We start from the raw sequence: 18,281 nt of genomic DNA, 5'->3' as shown, positions 1-18,281 counted from the left end.
TGTTCCGCGCGCACAACTACATCTAAAAATAAAAGTTTTCATAAATTTTCGGACGATTGCGACATTTTTTTTTTGGTTTGTTCGTCCATTATTAGGTAAAGGGTTCAAGCCAATACAGCTACTATAACGCTTACGCTCTATTTAAAACCAAGTAACTTCTACTTATCTTGTTGACCTATAGAAATAATATTAATATAATTCCATTCCATTCTCATTATAATCCCATGAAAAAGGAATGGAGCTGTTCATTTTTAATAATAATAATTAAGTAAAAATATCCAAACACATTAATCGTTCTCTTAATATAAAATAAGTAATAATTAAAGTGTATTAATGTGTTTATTGATCAACTTTCTCAAGCCTGAGGTATCCAACGTATGGAAGCATTTTCAATTATATAGTATATTTCAATGTCCAAATATACAAATATGTGCATTTATTACCTGTAAGAAAAGATTAAACAGGTCATGAAATTGAACTTTGCTATCCATGCAAGGCACATAATCTTGCGATGCAATATCCTTGGCTTCAGTGTAGATTGGTTACCAAAGCTCTCACAATGATAAAGTGGCAGCACATGTATAAGCTTAATATCGTAAGCTCGTCCGACCCACATGTATTATTTATAAGCAACACGCCGAAACACGCCAGGAAATCTGTCCGATATTGACGTCAGGATTCGGAACGTGTGGGAATATAACATACATATTAATGACATTGTCTGTAGATACTTTTATCGCACGTCATCGTAATTTTGACATTGACAGACAGTTAGCTTGCACGTGACTCATTAGAAATCTATTTTCTCGAATTTGAAGTTGGATATCTTTATTATGTCTACTCATAAATACTTTTGAAGCAAAACTTTTATACGGATGTTCCAGGTAGTAGATAAATAGCCCCACGCACACACTTACACTACTACAGGCCGATAGGCGGCCATTATGAAAATTGTCATCGTTTGTGACAGATCAATTTGCGTGTCAATAAAATATTTTATAAATGCCGTCGTGCGTTGTGAATAAGTGTTAAAACAATATTTTATAAGTATTTGTGGCCATATATGATTATTTAAGGGAGAAAAAATTGTGTAACCAGTACCCTCCGTAACCGCACACACACTTGCATAACGGTGCTTCACTTGCTAATATCACGGCGCGGAGTCCTTCTTTTTTTACTCGTCCGTGATATAAGTATACAGAGTGGCAGCTACTGCGCAAATACCAAAACGTAAATAAATTTTCGATATAGAATAACGTTTTCGAAATTATTTATTTAAAAAACGAATTATTTTTGAACACTCAGAGTAGTGTTATTCTTATTTCTTCATAAAGCAGTTCTTTATTGCGCATTTATTGCGTTATCTATATAAATATAATGAAAATGGTCTATGTTTGAGGCTTAATCCTAACGCCTAAACCAGTGATCGTATCGATACTACCACCATTAAATGCGAAATTTATCCTAGATGGTTTATGGCTACTTATTTTTTAATGTATTTGTACTAAGATGAATAAAATTTAATTTATTTCCTCTTAAAATTCGCTCAGCAAAGCGGGCGGAAAGGCTAGTAGTATATTTATATTAGATATTTTTTTATTAAGTCTAATTAAGTACTCATGAATATTATATTTACTGAACCTTACTGACACTGTACAAAGTGAATCACTTTATAATAGAAAGCTTCCCTTCTTTTCCAGCGTCCCTAGATGCGTTGCCCGCCTTTAAGGTGGCAGTACACCCTGTTCTTGGGTCCCTAGGTCGTATCGGTTCGGATAAAGATCCACTTAGTACTAAAAATCACAAACAAGCTAACATCGAAATAATTAACTTTTAAATCAAGTAGATAAATTTGTTAAACTTTTTAGAATACATTACGAATAATGACACAATGACTAAATATTCGAACAGAAATCGGACAGAGTAGCACCCTTACTCGTCAACGGTTGCAGTGGAAATGTCCATCTGTCACTGGCAACAATATACAAAGCAGAAAGACTGCGTTAGAAATTTAATCCTCAGCAACCACAATAGGATCAGAGCGAAAAAACCGTTGCAAAGGTCTTGATAAGAAAAGGCTTAGATCGTTGAGTTTTGGTTTCTAGGTAGTTTGGATCAAAAGCTATTAAGGTTTAAATATTTCCGATATAGTAACATTGAAAATAAGGTTTGTTCACTAGCCTTTCTGTTCCGGGAAACTCTGATCGCGCGGTATGCCTCAGATCAGCGTGAATTTGGCACTCGCGCAGCGTTACGTCAATATGTATTATTTTATGTGTAGTTATAGATTGCTTATAATTAGGATGATTTGAGTGAATGTATCTGTTAGCTGTTAAGGCAAGCTTTAAGACTATGCAAAATAAATCATCTTATAAACATAATAAGGGTCAGTTGGTGATGGAATAGGGTGCCGTACGGCAATCTCGTTTTTGGTGTATCTGAACAATCAAGTGCCCTTGAGCACTGCCGATTTCAGAAGGCTAGGACGTGCCACACGAAAGACAAGCGAGTCATAACTAGTTAACAAATATGACTTAAAACATTTCAGTTTAAAATTTGCTTAAATTATGAAAATTTATTGAAGTAGGCGTTACTTTACGGAAATCCATAATTATACAAATGATTTGAGTTTTCTGTAGTGTCAATTCCGCCAATATTTGTCTTTAAACAATTCAACACGTTTTTTGCCTCAACACAAGGCATCCTCAGGACGTGTTGTCTCGCCAAAATCTGGCACGAGACTGCTCAATTTATATTTGAGGAGACCAAATCGAATGATAAATATTAAAATGGAAACCAAGTAAGAATAAGGCAGATTCACAGGCCCTGAGATTAAAATATATAACACAATATATTTACCAACTCAAATAAATTAGAATTTCGTAAATGAGAGCCACCTGTAAAGCTTGTTCAGGATAATATTATAATATTGTTGAGAGAATTCTCTCTATGGAAAATGAAATTAATTTCCCCGAAGTATTCGTGGCTTGAATCACAAAATATGTATTAATCGTTATGGTGACGAAATCTCCTCTTTACACAAAAAAGAAGCACAAAATATTATACTTTTTCTAAATTAATTTTGTATATCTGTGTCAGTGTAAGAATCAAATAAATTGTGGGCAAAATCACATTAACAATTTGTAAATGTCTGTTTCATATTTATCAAAAGACATAAATATAAGCAGCACATCAACAACATTTAGATATTTTTTTATGAAAAACGAGGGCACAGGTTACTCGCTTGCGATCATAGCGTTGCTACCTTTTAGCTGGGCTTAATGAAAGCCTCCGAACAGAGTATAAAATTCTTAGATAATATTTTTATAGGGCTGTCACTCGTTATTAAAAATTAAAAAAATGCGTAGCTAAAAAGAATGAAATGCTTAAGTATGATACCTAAGAGATGATGAATACCTACGAGATGATGATTAAGTATAATACAATATTGTGTATTTTATTAAATAGACAGCAAAATAGGAACTCTCAGAACGCTATGTGTTTCCGAAGCGGTAGTAGTAAAAGTATTAGAAATAATATCAAAGAGAATTCTAAAGCAATCACGTTTGAGAAAATAAATGCCTTATGTGTCTATTTATGCCTTTTATTTAGAGCACTTTGTTTTAAATTCACATCAAATTTGATTGTTTGAGAAAAAAAAAAGGTAAATTTTTTACTTATGCCAAAATTGGACGTAGTTCCTATAAAAGTTCCAAGCCACAAACATCACATTTTAAGGAATTCGTGTTTAAAGTTTAATAATTAATATTAGTGTATTCCGTACATGTGGGTTGGGCTACTAAGTTGTGATGTCATTTAAAGAGTGACAGTAGGGCTGCCATTTTTTGTCAGTCCGTTGATATAATTCACGTGACCTGTTTTTTGTTCTTAACTCAATTTCGACATGATTGTGGTTTGGAACATTTTTCTGGTATAACGTCCAATTTATAACTATAATGAAGTTCCAATTACTTGCACCTGCGGAGATAACACAGCCAGCGCCCCTATTACTTTTCTCCCCATCGCGTCATCTACTTTATTTTTCGTTTTTTGAAAAAAAACTTATAAATTGTGCATTATTTCAATGCTCAATGAAGTGCTTAGTTACCAATTGGAATTATTAATAGTTCTTACATACAAACACGATAAGAGGATAAGATAAAACTGATTTAGCTCATGACATTTACCAGCTGTTGTTGCAATATTTTATGTTTTTATCATTATCTATGGTAAATAAATATGGCGCCTATTTCTGCCGTGAAGCAGTAATGTGTGAGCATTATTGTTTCGGTCTGAAGGGCGCCGTAGCTAGTGAAATTGCTGGGCAAATGAGACTTGACATCTTATATCTCAAGGTGACGAGCGCAATTTTAGTCCGAACTATTTCAACATACATTTCACATCATGTCGTAGAAATATATGATTCATACAGATTATCGTGAGCTATAGAAGGGCTTCAGGGTATGTGTTGGGGAGGCAATAAGCTGAGTACCGGGTGAGAGATTACCGTGTCTCCTCGCCACGTAATCCTGTCAGCACACGAGAACTGCACCTATATATTAGAGCGCTTATTGGATCTAGACAACATCCCTATACTATACCAATGCAGAATTCTTTGAATAGTAAATTCTATCGATTACAATCAATGTTAAAGTTTAATGTCTTATTAAAAAATAGCTTTGTCGTAAATCCTACTACTCCACAGCTGAATATCTAAGTGACCCGACAACCCGGGACTAGATTATTTATTTAATTATTTTATTTATTACACTTTTTTGACACCACATTAACAAAATATAACTTAATTACTAACATACATAATTACATGATATGGTGCAAATGGCGGCCTTATCACTATATAGTGATCTCTTCCAGGCAACCATTTGTAATACAATAAAAGAGAAAGGCAGTACATTAAAAGGGTAAGAAGTGTCAAAAATATAGACACACATAATAAATACTAAACTAAAATATAGATAAATTTATAAGAAAGTAAAATATGTAAAAAGTAGGAACAATAATTAACATTTCAGAATTGTTGAATTATGTTGGTGGATACATACAGATAGATTCTATCAAATAGAGGACAGATAATGTTTTTTTAGTTGATTTTTAAAGGATGCTAATGATTGTGCTTGACGGATAGTAAGCGGCAGTTGATTCCAAAGAGTGATGGCATTAATAGTGAAAGAAGAGTGATAGCCATCAGATTTTTGGAAAGGAACATTTAATATTTGTTTCGCAGCAGAGCGCAACGAAAGCTCATGCTGAGACCCTAGTAGCTCAAATCTGTCTTTAAGGTAAAGAGGAGTGTTTTGGTGAAAAATTATGGAGTAAAGAAGGTATAGAATGTGGGAATTGCGACGTAGACGTATAGGAAGCCAGTTGAGTTTTTTTCGGTAGGAGGAGGCATGATCGTATTTACGTAGGTTGAAAATTAAGCGAATACATAAATTTTGTAGGCGTTCGAGTTTATCCAGCTGAACCTCGGCAAGGTCGGGATAGCAAATGTCTGCATAATCAAGAATGGAGAGCAGGCAAGTCTGCGCAAGACATATTTTACTAGGTACTGGGAGAAGATTACGTAACCGGCGCAGGGATCCATGTGCGGAGAAAACTGTTTTTCTTAATTTATTCAGTTGCGTCTGCCAAGAAAAATTTGAATCTATATGTAAGCCTAGATTTTTGACATTACTACTAAAAGGGATTAAAGCATCATTGACACGAGGTCTAGGCAGTACATCCCAGTCAATTTTAGAGATCAGATGTTGCCTGCCTATGATAATTGCCTGCGTTTTTCCTGGATTTATCATTACACCATAATTTTTACACCACTCGCATATGGAAGCGAGATCCTTATTAAGACTATGAACTGTAGATTGTAAATCAGATAACGTGGAGTGCCTATAAATTTAAACATCATCAGCATATAAGTGGAAAGAAGAATTTAGATTGCTAGTGATGGAGTTTATAAATATTGAAAAAAGCAAGGGAGGAAGGACACCTCCCTGTGGAACACCGGCAGAAACATGAACCAAGGATGATTGTATATCCGCAACTTTAATACGCTGTCGTCGCCCTATCAAATAGCTATGGAACCAACTCTCGGCATCTGCTGATAAATAGAAAGAAGATAATGATTTCACTAAGATGTCGAAATCGACAGAACCAAATGCGTTACTAAAATCAAGTAAGGTTAAGATAGTAAGCTGTTGGTTATCCATAGCGAGACGAATATCGTCCGTAACTTTGACCAAAGCGGTCTCGGTGCTGTGTCCAGGACGAAAACCTGACTGCACGGGGCTTAGAAGACAGTATTTATTAAGGAAATAACTAAGTTGTTTATAAACTAACCGTTCCAGTAATTTAGAAAGGAAAGGAAGTATAGATATTGGGTGATAGTCGCGAAAAGTCAGAGGGTTTGAAATTTTTGGTAAAGGAATTAAGTGAGCTTCTTTCCATGTTTCTGGGAAAGTATTAGATTTAATCGAAAAATTAAGGATGTGGGTTATTATAGGAAGAAGAATGTCAATAATTGGAATAATCATGTTTCGGCCTACACAATCGCTTCCTATGGCTCTTGAGGAAATAGATAGTAAGTTATTCCTGACATCACTTTCAGTAAAAGGTACGAAAGAGAAAGGTTCAGGAGCTTGTTTCATGAAATTAGAGAGAGTGTAGTTTGCTTTGTATTGTGATCAAGAACAGGAGACCTTGAAAAGTGCCTATTAAGAGAATCGACGTTAAGTGAAGCAGGAAGAACTGTTTGTTGCTGTTTCCCAACACCAAGTGATCTTAAAAATTTCCAAACTTTAGCAGGATCGGGATTATCGACTGATTTAAATATGTGACGTTGTTTAGCATCCCTGCATATTCTGTTGCATCGGTTTCGGATACTTTTATATTTAACTCGATCGGAACTAGAATTGCTAATTTTGTACTTCGTTAATGCCCGAGTTTTTGCATTTATTAATGTTCTAATTTCATCTGTGAGCCAAGGAGCGGGGAGATGTTTCTTTTTAAGAGGTCTAAGAGGCGCATGCATGTCATAAAGCTGTAAAATTAGAGAGTTGAAAAAACTGATTTTGGTATCAATTGAGTCAGTATTATATACTACAGTCCAATCGATATTGCTAGCATCATAGTTGAGACGATCCATGTTAAGATTGTTGAAGTTACGTAGCCAGACTGTTTGAGGTTTTAATTTAGGTAAACGAACTTTATATGACAAGAATACCAGATCGTGATATGAAAAAGGCACTGAGGTGCGCTGACCATGCTTATGTACAAGGTTACTTTTTGATACAATTATTAGATCAAGTAACGATGATTCACAATTAGGTAGGTTATGAGTAGGCATTAAAGGAAGTAACTGCAAGTTGAAGGAGTCAATTATTGATTGGAGCTTTCTGCTGCGATGATTAACTTTGCACATGCAGGTATTGAAATATCCCATTATGATCACATGCTCGTATAGTGGAGTAAGACAGTCAAGAATGGATTCAAATGAACTAAAATAATCAACGCCTAACGAAGGACTGTAAAACACACCCAATAGTACTTTGGAGTGTGATATGCTGACTTCAAGTACAAGATGTTCCGCAGAGTCACCGGGGGGTGGCTGAGGAGATATCTATATATTATGATTATTTTATAGCAATAATATATACTATATGATGCGCTGGTGAGAAGTTGTCTTGAGTATTGTTCTGTTGTTTGGAACCCTTATTATAACAAATATATACAACGCGTTGAGAGTATCCAAAAAAAATTTCTAAAAATTATTAGCTTGCGCCTAAAAACGAGACATCTCGACAGCTATAGTAGCAGGCTAGCAAATTATAAAATTATATCCTTGGAGGATCGTAGGCAAATCCATGAACAGATATTTTTATATAAAATCATTAATGGGATGTTGGATTGCCCGCAGCTATTGAGCAAGATAAATATTCACATGCCAACTAGAGCACCTCAACTGGCAAAATATAAACCGTTTTTACCTGAGCGAGCAAACTCTAATCTCGGATTTAACTCCCCACTGAATAGGCTGTTGCGTCAATACAACACTATAATTTCAAACAAGCGATCTATAGATGTTTATTGGAGATACAGTAGCACAATTTAAGAGAAATCTGACACTCTGATTAGTAAAATGTAATGACCTAATTTATAATAAAAAACGCATAGACAAGATATATTGTACCTATACTATAGTATTTTAGTGATTTAGTGATTATATTGAAGTGACTGTATTTTAGCTTGTAATGATTTATAGAATTAATTTATCTTTTTATATTGTTTTAACATGTTAGCGTTATAGGACTTCAATTTACTTTTACATAATTAACAACTAAATTGTTTGTATGTTAATGTGCATGATGTGTTCACCTGTAATTGCAAGAACACGATTTTTGAAATTTATGTTACAATCTTATGAATTGTCTTGTGTACTCTGTGTTGGTGGACCTTGTATAAATAAATAAATAGCAATGACAGTACAATATTGTATATTTCATTAAAAAGAGCGCAAAAAAAAAAAAGAATTCTGGGAGAGTTTATTACGCCGCTTCTTCTCTCAGAGCACCATTTGTTTTGGGAAGCGATAGTAATGTCTAGTATATTAAAAATGACATCAATGATTGATGTAACGGAGTTGTATTGTCATGTAACGCTAATGAAACTGCAAACCGTAATGACGCAACAGGATAAGTGAGGGGAGGGGTGAAAGTGGTACGGAAGGGGGCATTATGTTCCAGCGTGATCCAGAGATAAATTAGAATTAATCTTATAAATCAGTTACGTAAATATGTACTTATTTATTACGAAAATATTACGTATATATTTTATTCAAACTAAACAAATCTTATAACTCTATTTAGATAAAATTAAAACTATCATTACGGGGAAGCGTAATAAGAATCCTGGCAGCATTTCCGCGTTGGATAGCTAGGCTGACCCGTTGACCGAAATAGCTGCCAGCGCTTGGGTTTCCAGTAGCCTAATTGAGGCGCGAAGATAGTACTTCGTACATTCTCCGAACCTCTGGGCCCCACGGGCCAAGTGTCTCGACACCAAACGGCAAAAAGATGTAAGACTCACTGAGACCTATATTTGCGACGCTTGCTGTCATCGGCAGTCGAAGCAACAGCCCCAGCACCAACTAACACTATTAACTACATTGTTGAGAATATGGAAATTATAAAACAAATATTCTTCAACCATCATGAATGATGTTTATTGACGGAATCGTCACCATCATAAGGAAATCGTAAGAAATTAAACACTGTACATTAAGTTTTTTCAAAGAATAATACATAAAAGAAGGCAAAAAAGTGCTTTATAAAATTTTTCTGCATGTCTGCTTGTTCGTTCGAGAAAAACGCTAAAACTGCTGAATATAATATGTAATGTTACAACAGGTTGAGAAAACATAAAGGCTACATATTGTCATGGTAAATGCAGCTTTTGCTGCCGTATAACTTCCACACGGACGACGTTGCGGGCAGCAACTAGTTAGACAGTGTTTCTTAATGTAAATGTATTACCTTTCTGCTTTCCCTTAATCTTTCTACAATCATCAGATATGCAAACTGTCTGCCATACTGAAGCATACTATATCAACTGTATTATCATAAATACATTCGAAATTTAAATACATTATTCATAACGTCCGTATCTGTTACGCGAAAGCTTATCAGATTGAATTAATAATTTCCATGTATGGATCAGCGTTGGCCGGGTACGCTTAATTCTCTACTGATCTACTTCGTATTAGGTATTGTAATCTTGTATAAATTTCAACAAAGCCTCTGATCCTTTTACTGATACGACAACAAACTTATTCGAAACATAATATAATATTCATGTTCTTAACAGTTCACTCTTCGGTGGTATTTATGTTGTTTAAGCAAGTTCTGATTTGTGACACCATATTAAATTATAATAACGTTTTAAGAAACGTATTGGAGAAAACGATTCTTTTTTTTTTAAATTCTTCATGATTGTTATTTAAAATAGGATGTGACATCACTAATTGAAAGTCAAAATCTACCACCCATTCCAAAAAAGCCGCAGACCAGAGAATAATGGGCGCAACAAACTCAGCGGGCTTTTATTCATAAAAAATATGTTTCCAAAGTAATGTTGTACAATTAAACTTAATATTTAATAGCCTGAGGGCGATCTCTCCATTCCCATCTGTGGTATCATTAAGAAAGTCGTTTTAGTTATCCTTCACTTCCTTATAAACCTTCACCACACTAACGTTTTTTTTATATTGAATATATTATACTTTTGTTTTGAACATTTTCTGAGATTTTTTGTAAAAGCACATACACCGCCCCACATAAGACTTACTAACTTGACTTAGCCGAGTAGTAGGCATTATAAGTTTATGTCTGTTCCTGGTGTTAACATTATGGTTATATCAGTTTCTAACAAATTCACTTATGTGCCTATGTACATACATAACATTATAAAGAATATATTGAGAAGCAGCAGTCATGATGATTATCTATTCTTCGTGAATAGCCCTCTTCTGCAGCACAAATATTGCACTAATATCGGCAGCGTTGCCCCATAACAATATACCATAGGACATAATACTATACTAGTTACTATATTATTATATATTGTGTATTTGATTGGCATCTGAAAGATAGTGAAACGTAGGTTATGGAGTAAAACAGTTCTGAAATGGATGGTTTCTGACGCCAAGAGACTGAGGCTGTGATCTATAGAGCGTATTTAGACTTTGTTCAGACTATAATTACATAATACTTAGCCGTGTGTGATAAAACGCGAACTTGAGTTTTGCATTGGGCTGTCTTAGCTAAATTTCAACATAATTTCAGCTGCGAAATGACTGTAAAATTGAAATTAAAGATTATGCTAAGCTAACTCTCTGCTAAGTTATACGTAAGTAAAGTCTGAGGGAAGTCTAAGTAAACTATCTAGATCTCAGCCTTAGAGACATAACATTGATGCGATGCGAAGGTTGATTACAAGAAAAATGCGGGTACGAACTGTACTGAAGTAGTGCAAACCGCGTTAAATGGTGTAGAAAGAGTGAGATTTGATTTGATTACAGCAATACAGGATGTCACTAAACCAGATGAAAAATATTAAATGTGACAAAACTTTTACGTAAGTTATTTATTACACCAATTAGGTATACTAATTATTGCCTACATGTCGAGAAATTTTCAGGCTGCTTGAATACGTGCGACGGTATAGCAAGAACTATTGTTACAATTTGTCGTAATTACACTCGTTCTTACTCATTTATGTTTAATAGAATGCCAAATTTTGTCGTATTGCCGCTCTTCGACATCACTTCCCCTAAAGGTTCGCCTAGTATCGGAATACTAGGTCTCGAAATCCCGACCGATTGCCGATTCCGTGGCCATCCGAAGGGCAAAGCTAAATTGGCTTCGAAGAAGCTGGGCGTCATTAATAGAGTACGGCAATGCTTCAAGCCAGCCCATATTCAAGCGCTCTACAAAGCGCAGGTCCGGCCACACATGGAGTATTGCTGTCATCTTTGGTCTGGCGCACCCCAGTATCCCCCTCAATCCATTTGACCACGTGCAATGCAGAGCAGCTTGAATTGTCGGAGACCCAGTGCTCTGTGAACGGCTGGATCACTTGGCGTTGCCTAGAGGCGTTGCTTCATTGTGTGTCTTCTACCGCATGTAACACGGCGAGTGTTCCGAAGGGCTGTTTCACCTGATTCCGCCGCCGAATTCCACCTTCTGCCTACCTGCCACAAGTTAGGATATCATCCCCACCATCTAGATGCGTAGCGGTCCTTAACAGTGCGGTTTTCAAGGAGCTTTCTTCCACGTACTACAAAGCTGTGGAATGAGGTTCCTTGTGCGGTATTTCCGGGACGACATTGGTACCTTCAACAAAAGCACGTACAAATTCCTTAAAGTTCGGTAACGCTCCTGTGATTCTTATGGTGTTGCAAGAAAATGTGGGTGGCGGTGATCACTTAACACCAGTAACCTGTAAGATCTTTTGTCCTCCTTTAACATATAAAAAACAAAAACTAAATAAACAACACTTGCAAGTATACCTTGCAAGTGTTTTTTTCAAGACATTTTCAGGCTGCGACCATACCGTCGTACGTATTCAAATACGTATCACGGTATGGTTAAATCAAAACAAGAACTATTGATGCAATTTTTCGTACTTACACTCGTTCTTACTCATTTAATAGTATATCAGGATAGGCGAGGGCGTAAATCAGCCAAGTGTCTTACGAGTAAGTTGTTCACGAGTTTTACACGCACTTATTCAACACACTTGCTAGGAAAAATAAACCTAAATCGTTTAATTATTGAAACAATGTAAATGTATAATTTTCAAAACGATATTGGATTGTTTTTGATGGCAATTTCACAGTTCGTGTTACCTTGGCACTTACCACTGCTTTAGTACCTTCATTTACTTCTAATGTACATGTCGACGATAAAGGTATTGTCATCGGTATTAAAACTCTTTTTTTGTCATACAAAACTATATTACCCGGTTAAATAAAATAGGTTCTGTTTACTCTCATATAACATTTGCAGTTAGGTACTAACTTAACTTAGTAGTAATAATTCTATTATGCACTAGTGTATAATATTATTATGCACATGTGTGTTAAAGTTCGGTTTATAGCCCTAAGAATAATGTAATAAGGCTCAGTTTACGAGCAATTGTTTAAAAGAGTATTCCACTTTAATGTGTGAAATAGGTATGCATTGACAAAAGAAAATATTATCTATCCTACATCATCATTATCAGCCAAAAGACAACCACTGCTGGACAAAGGCCTCCCCTAAGATCTCCACGACAATCGGTCCTGCGCTGCCCTCCTCCAATGTATTACGCTGATCATGAACAGATCGTCGGTCCATCTTGGAAGGGCCTACCAACACTTCGTCTTCCAGTGCGTGGTCACCATTCGAGGACTTTACTGCCCCAATGGCCATCTTACCGTCGAACTGTTTGCCCTGCCCACTGCCACTTCAGTTTCGCAATCATTGGCTATGTCGGTGACTTTGGCTCTCTACGGATCTCCTAATTTCCTTCCTTCATTTAGACAAAATTAAAACCGCATTCTTTTTTATGTTACAAAAGGTAAAGTACTTAAGATGAAAGAAACTTAAAATTTATTTTAAATGCGATATTTATATTCCTCCCATTAAAATTATATTATATATTCCGACGCCAACTAATTTCAATAACAAAAAGCACATAACTACCTCGTTAGTTTTAAGTCATTTGCATTGCAGATAGCGTTGCTAACGAGAATTTTTATTAGTTTAATGCAATGCAAATTTGAAGGAAAAAATGATTTCATGCTAGTTTGCATCTTTATTATTGTCATTAATTGAATTCACCAGTGGGAGGCTCCTTTGCACAGGAAGCCGGCTAGATGATGGGTACCACAACGGTGCCTATTTCTGCCGTGAAGCAGTAATGTATAAACATTACTGTGTTTCGGTCTAAAGGGCACCGTTAGGAGGGCTAGTGAAATTACTGTGCAAATGAGAATTAACATCTTATGTCTCAAGGTGACGAGCGCAATTGTAGTGCCGCTCAGATTTTTTGGGTTTTTCAAGAATCCTGAATGGCACTGTATTTTAATAATAATAATAATCATTTATTTCGGATTCACTCATGAGATTACATCCATATTTGTTTGTACAATTTGCAAACTTACAAAATAGTGTTAGTAATTACTTATTAAATCACATATTTGGAAAATAAAATAACAGGCTGGTCCGGGTGGACCTCCCGATGATGACGGTAAATTACTATACGACTGCATGCAGCCGTATCCAACGATCCAGCATCGGGGAGTCCCACCGGTCCGACAGCGCATGCAGTATGGTGTTGGGACTGTCGCGCATGCGGCGCATGGTAGAAGCGCACCGCTTGCGCATGATGGCCGCAAAGCCATCTGTGTGAGCTGCCGCGAACATAGCGGAGGCGCTGCAGTGGCGCGGCAGTGCCATCAGCACCCGGAACGCGTTATTATATTGAACACGCAGATCGCTGTATGTCCGCAGTGTGTAGTTAACCCATAGGCTGCAGGTGTAAAATGACTGACAGTACGATTTAAAAAGCGCAACTTTAACAGTCTCCATGCATCGTGAAAACCTGCGGGCCAACATGTTGTATCGGACCGACAGCGCTCTGCGCTCTCTTTCAATATCTATATTGTCATTGAGGTCCTCGGTAACCCAGTGACCCAAATACTTCACTTGCTTAACTTTATTTAGAGCTGTACCACATAAGCTGAATGTCGGAACGAATGTGTATCGCTTTTTATCCGGCCAGAAAATCATTGTTTCACTCTTTTTCGCGTTGTATTTGAGCCCGTGTGCCACCGCATAGCACTCACAAATTCTCAGAAGCCTTCATAAAGCACCAATCGATGGGCTCAGCAGCACCATATCGTCTGCGTAGCTGATATTGTTCACGCACACTCCATTAATATGACACCCGACGCCGGAGCTGCTGAGCTCATCGATCATTCGGTTGACATACAGGCTGAAGAGCTTGGGAGAGGTCAGCCCCCCCTGCCTCACCCCGCATTCCAGTCCGTACTCCTCTGAGGCAGAGCCTGCCCATCTTACATAGATCTTTTGCATATTATACCAATGTATAAATAATAGCACGATTTCCCTAGGTATAGACGTTTCATCCCTTAATTTATCCCACAGAATGTCATCCGATACAAGATCGAATAATCAAGGTAGCATGCGTATACTGGGGTCCTTCTACTAGTGTAATACCGTACAGTCTGCTTGAGGGCCAGGATAGCACTTAATGGGTAGGGCGTATCAATTACCATCAGCTGAACGTCCTACTCGTCTCGTCCCTTATTTTCCTAAAAATAAAAATAAAAAATAGAATACAAAGATGCTTAACATTATTATTAATGATAAGATTATCTCTATTGTTACACCAATACTTGTGAACTTGAGAGATTATTATAATGCCTACTACTCGGCTAAGTCGAGTTAGTAAGTCTTCTGTGGGGCGATGTATATGCTTTTACAACAAGATCCCAGAAAATGTTCAAAAATATTACGTTATTCAAAAGAATTGTTAAAAAACGTTTGTGTGATAAAGGTTACTATAACGTAAAATACTTTCTTAATGATACCACAGATTAGGAATGGAGCGACCGCCCTCAGGCTATTAAATAATAAGTTTAACTGTACAATATTACTTTGTAAACATATTTCTTCGATGAAAGAAAAAGCCCGCTAAATTTGTTCCGCCCATTGTTCTCAGGCCTGCGGCATTCGTTTCGGAATGGGTGGTAGTTTTTGACCTTCAATATGTGATGTCACATCCTATTTTGAATAAAAATATTTGTAGTTAAATTGCACGAAGTATTCTGTGAAAGTTCTTTTTATTTTACAACAAGAGAATAAATTAAGCTTTGAGTTCCGTTAGCCGTTCCCTACCCTTAAATTTGATAAAGAGAGGCGATGGCTGGCCCATGCGTCGTACTCGTGAACGGGCGCTATTAGTGGTGGCAGGATGATCCTGTTACCAGAAACTCTGCTTTATGTTTTTAAAATTAAAGTTATTATATTTTTTATAATCGCTAATGAAATGTTCGCAAAATACCTTTATTTATTTACATTGTGTGTGGATTGATGCATCTACAATAACTCTTGATCTTACGTCACTTTTTTTTTTAACTTACTCGTGTAAAGCGTTGAGTATTTTTGTTACAATATTTTTTATTATAATTGAAATGATTTGTAAAAAGATGAAGTTGTAAATGTTGATATAAAAGATACTGGATTAATATATATGTATTAAGATATCTAGTTCGTTCGCTTACATGCTATTATAATAATTATTCCAATGGTATTGTGAGACGATCGTATTATTATCTATAACTTGAGGAGAATCATAATTGTTATACTCCAATAACAGAAATAATTCACAATGGCTTACAATTACGCCTTGAACATGAGATTAGAAATAGATATTAAAGACAATTTACTGACACAGACTAATATTTATCTACCGCAAAGGATACTTATTAGTTTCACCGCTCAAGATTGTTATAGCAGACATAAAACAGTATTTATGGATAGTTCGTATGTCATCATTTATCTTTGTGCAGTCACCGGATTGGTTCAAGATGTAAGGATCATTAACTAACATGTCGTGGGTAGACAATATTTTATTACTATGTTCTGAGTGAAATCTTTTGACAGTCTGCATTTTCATAACAGCTTATTTTGATGAAGTAATAGGGGTTAAAGTATAAAATTGCCGTTTTATTGGAATAGGTACTTCAAATTTACATAGAATATTCATGGTTTGAGATTTTTTAGTTAAACTTTTTTCAGATGAAACCTACCAAGTTCTTCCTTAAAAAAACTTGCAACATTCAATTGTTGAGTTGAGTTATTTTTTTTTATTCAGCTTAGACAAGAAGGATGGATACTTCGAAAAATTCGAGTGATTTTTGAACAGCTCTCAGTATCAATGTTGCGTTTGGAGATAGTACTGCTTATGAACGCACCGTGTGTTTTGGTTTAAAGTGCAAGTTTAACGTGCTCAAAAAAAGCGTGCTTTTAAGTATGCTTAAAGTCAGCATGCTCATGCAACTGTTCACATTTGCCAGCAATAAGCATGCTTGCTTAAGCATACTCATAAATAAGCATGCTCAAAGCAAACGTACCAGACAGACGTGCTGCTATTTAGCACCAGGCTCTTGGACAGAATGGATTTACAAAGATATAGTGACAGTGATTTATTAAGGTTTTCGCGATGGAAAGTTTGATTTGAAGAACGAACCATGTGGACGACCGCTCACACAGGTTAATAACAATGATTGAAAGAGAAGCCAATTCGAACCAAACTACCAACTAGGAATTAGCGGCATAGGTTAACGTTACCTTACCAACAATATTGATTCATTTGTATCAAATCATAGAGATAAAAAAATATGAAAAATGGGTGCCTCATGATTTGACTGATTTGCAGAAAGAAACGCGTGTTGAAACTAGTGTTGCCTTTATGATAACCGTAAGCGAAAAATGCAAAATGGGTCAAACGCAACGCATACCAATAAAGAGGTAACTGTTTAGTGGTCTCAGCATGGTGTTATTCACTATAGCTTTCTCCGATCTGATCAAGCAATAAGTGCAATTGTCTACCGTGCTGTGAAGAGTAGAAATCATACGAGCGTTGCCGGCCCTTTAGAAAAGTGTACGCGCTTTTTTTAAGGCATCCATGTCGTATCGTTCTGGAAACACCACATAAGGAGGTTCATTCCAAATCTTGATTGTACGTGGAAGAAAGAATCCAGAGTGTGGGCGGGGGTGATCACTTAACACCAGGTAACCCGTACGCTCGTTTGTCCTCCTTTTTCCATAAAAAAAATAAACTAAAAATGAGAACAAAACTCAACGTTTGATAGAAAGGGACAAACATTGTATAGTTGAAATAGGTTTAATAAATTAATTGAATTATTACAAATATGTCATTGTAAGCGCATTGTTTTAAGCCAAATAAAGAGATCAATGAACATATCAACGAAACGATACTTCGTAAATATGATTGTGATATCAACAGATAAAAAACGTACAATAAAAAATGCAGCAATTAAATTCCAATATATGAGTTAAACAATCACTTTTTGTACCAAAATTTATGGACGATACGGGATTCGAAACTACGTCTCTCGGGTCCGTTAATATGATGCACGATCCGTCAATCGGTATGTTTACAACTCTCGGTTTGTGGCTCCATCTTCAACGTGAACGATATACCAAGATGTACGGCGTCATGCGGACTTTGGCTTAGAAGTTAAGAGCGCTGGGAAGTAACCCGAAAGCTGACTGACTGCAAGTATATGTATTTCACCAGTGGGAGGCTCCTTTGTACTAGATTTTGGGTACCCCAACGGCGCCTATTTCTGCCGTGAAGCAGTAATATGCAAACATTACTATATTTTGCTCTGAAAGGCACCGTAGCAAGTGTAATTAATGGGCAAATGAGACTTAACATCTTATACCTCAAGGTGAAGAGCGCAATTGTAGTGCCGTTCACAATTTTTGTAGTTTTTCAATAATCCTGAGAGGCATTGCATTGTAATGGGCGGGGCGTATCAATTACCATCAGCTGAACGTCCTGCTCGTCTCGTCCCATATTTTCATAATATATACTTTTACGCGATTATTTTTTCTGAACGATATTTATCAGCAATACGTCACTCGAACGGTTGAAAGCTCAGTTGAAAGAAA

The 18,281-nt window shown here is 36.3% G+C and overlaps 2 protein-coding genes across 3 annotated transcripts in view; one reads left to right on the top strand and one right to left on the bottom strand.

Annotated features, from left to right (window-relative positions):
• Window positions 1–18,281, top strand: part of LOC126979384 (neuroligin-4, Y-linked-like) — a 125,356-nt gene that overhangs the window by 68,178 nt on the left and 38,897 nt on the right. The gene's annotated exons all lie outside the window — the stretch shown is intronic.
• Window positions 13,812–14,345, bottom strand: LOC126979314 (uncharacterized). Its single transcript, XM_050828560.1, has one exon. It carries the CDS (start codon window positions 14,343–14,345, stop codon window positions 13,812–13,814), a length of 534 nt encoding a protein of 177 aa, XP_050684517.1.

The sequence above is a fragment of the Leptidea sinapis genome, chromosome 3, assembly GCF_905404315.1.
Source record: "Leptidea sinapis chromosome 3, ilLepSina1.1, whole genome shotgun sequence".
Classification (NCBI taxonomy): domain Eukaryota; kingdom Metazoa; phylum Arthropoda; class Insecta; order Lepidoptera; family Pieridae; genus Leptidea; species Leptidea sinapis.
Note: the sequence above shows the minus strand (reverse complement) of the source record. Positions and strands in the feature narration are given on the sequence as shown.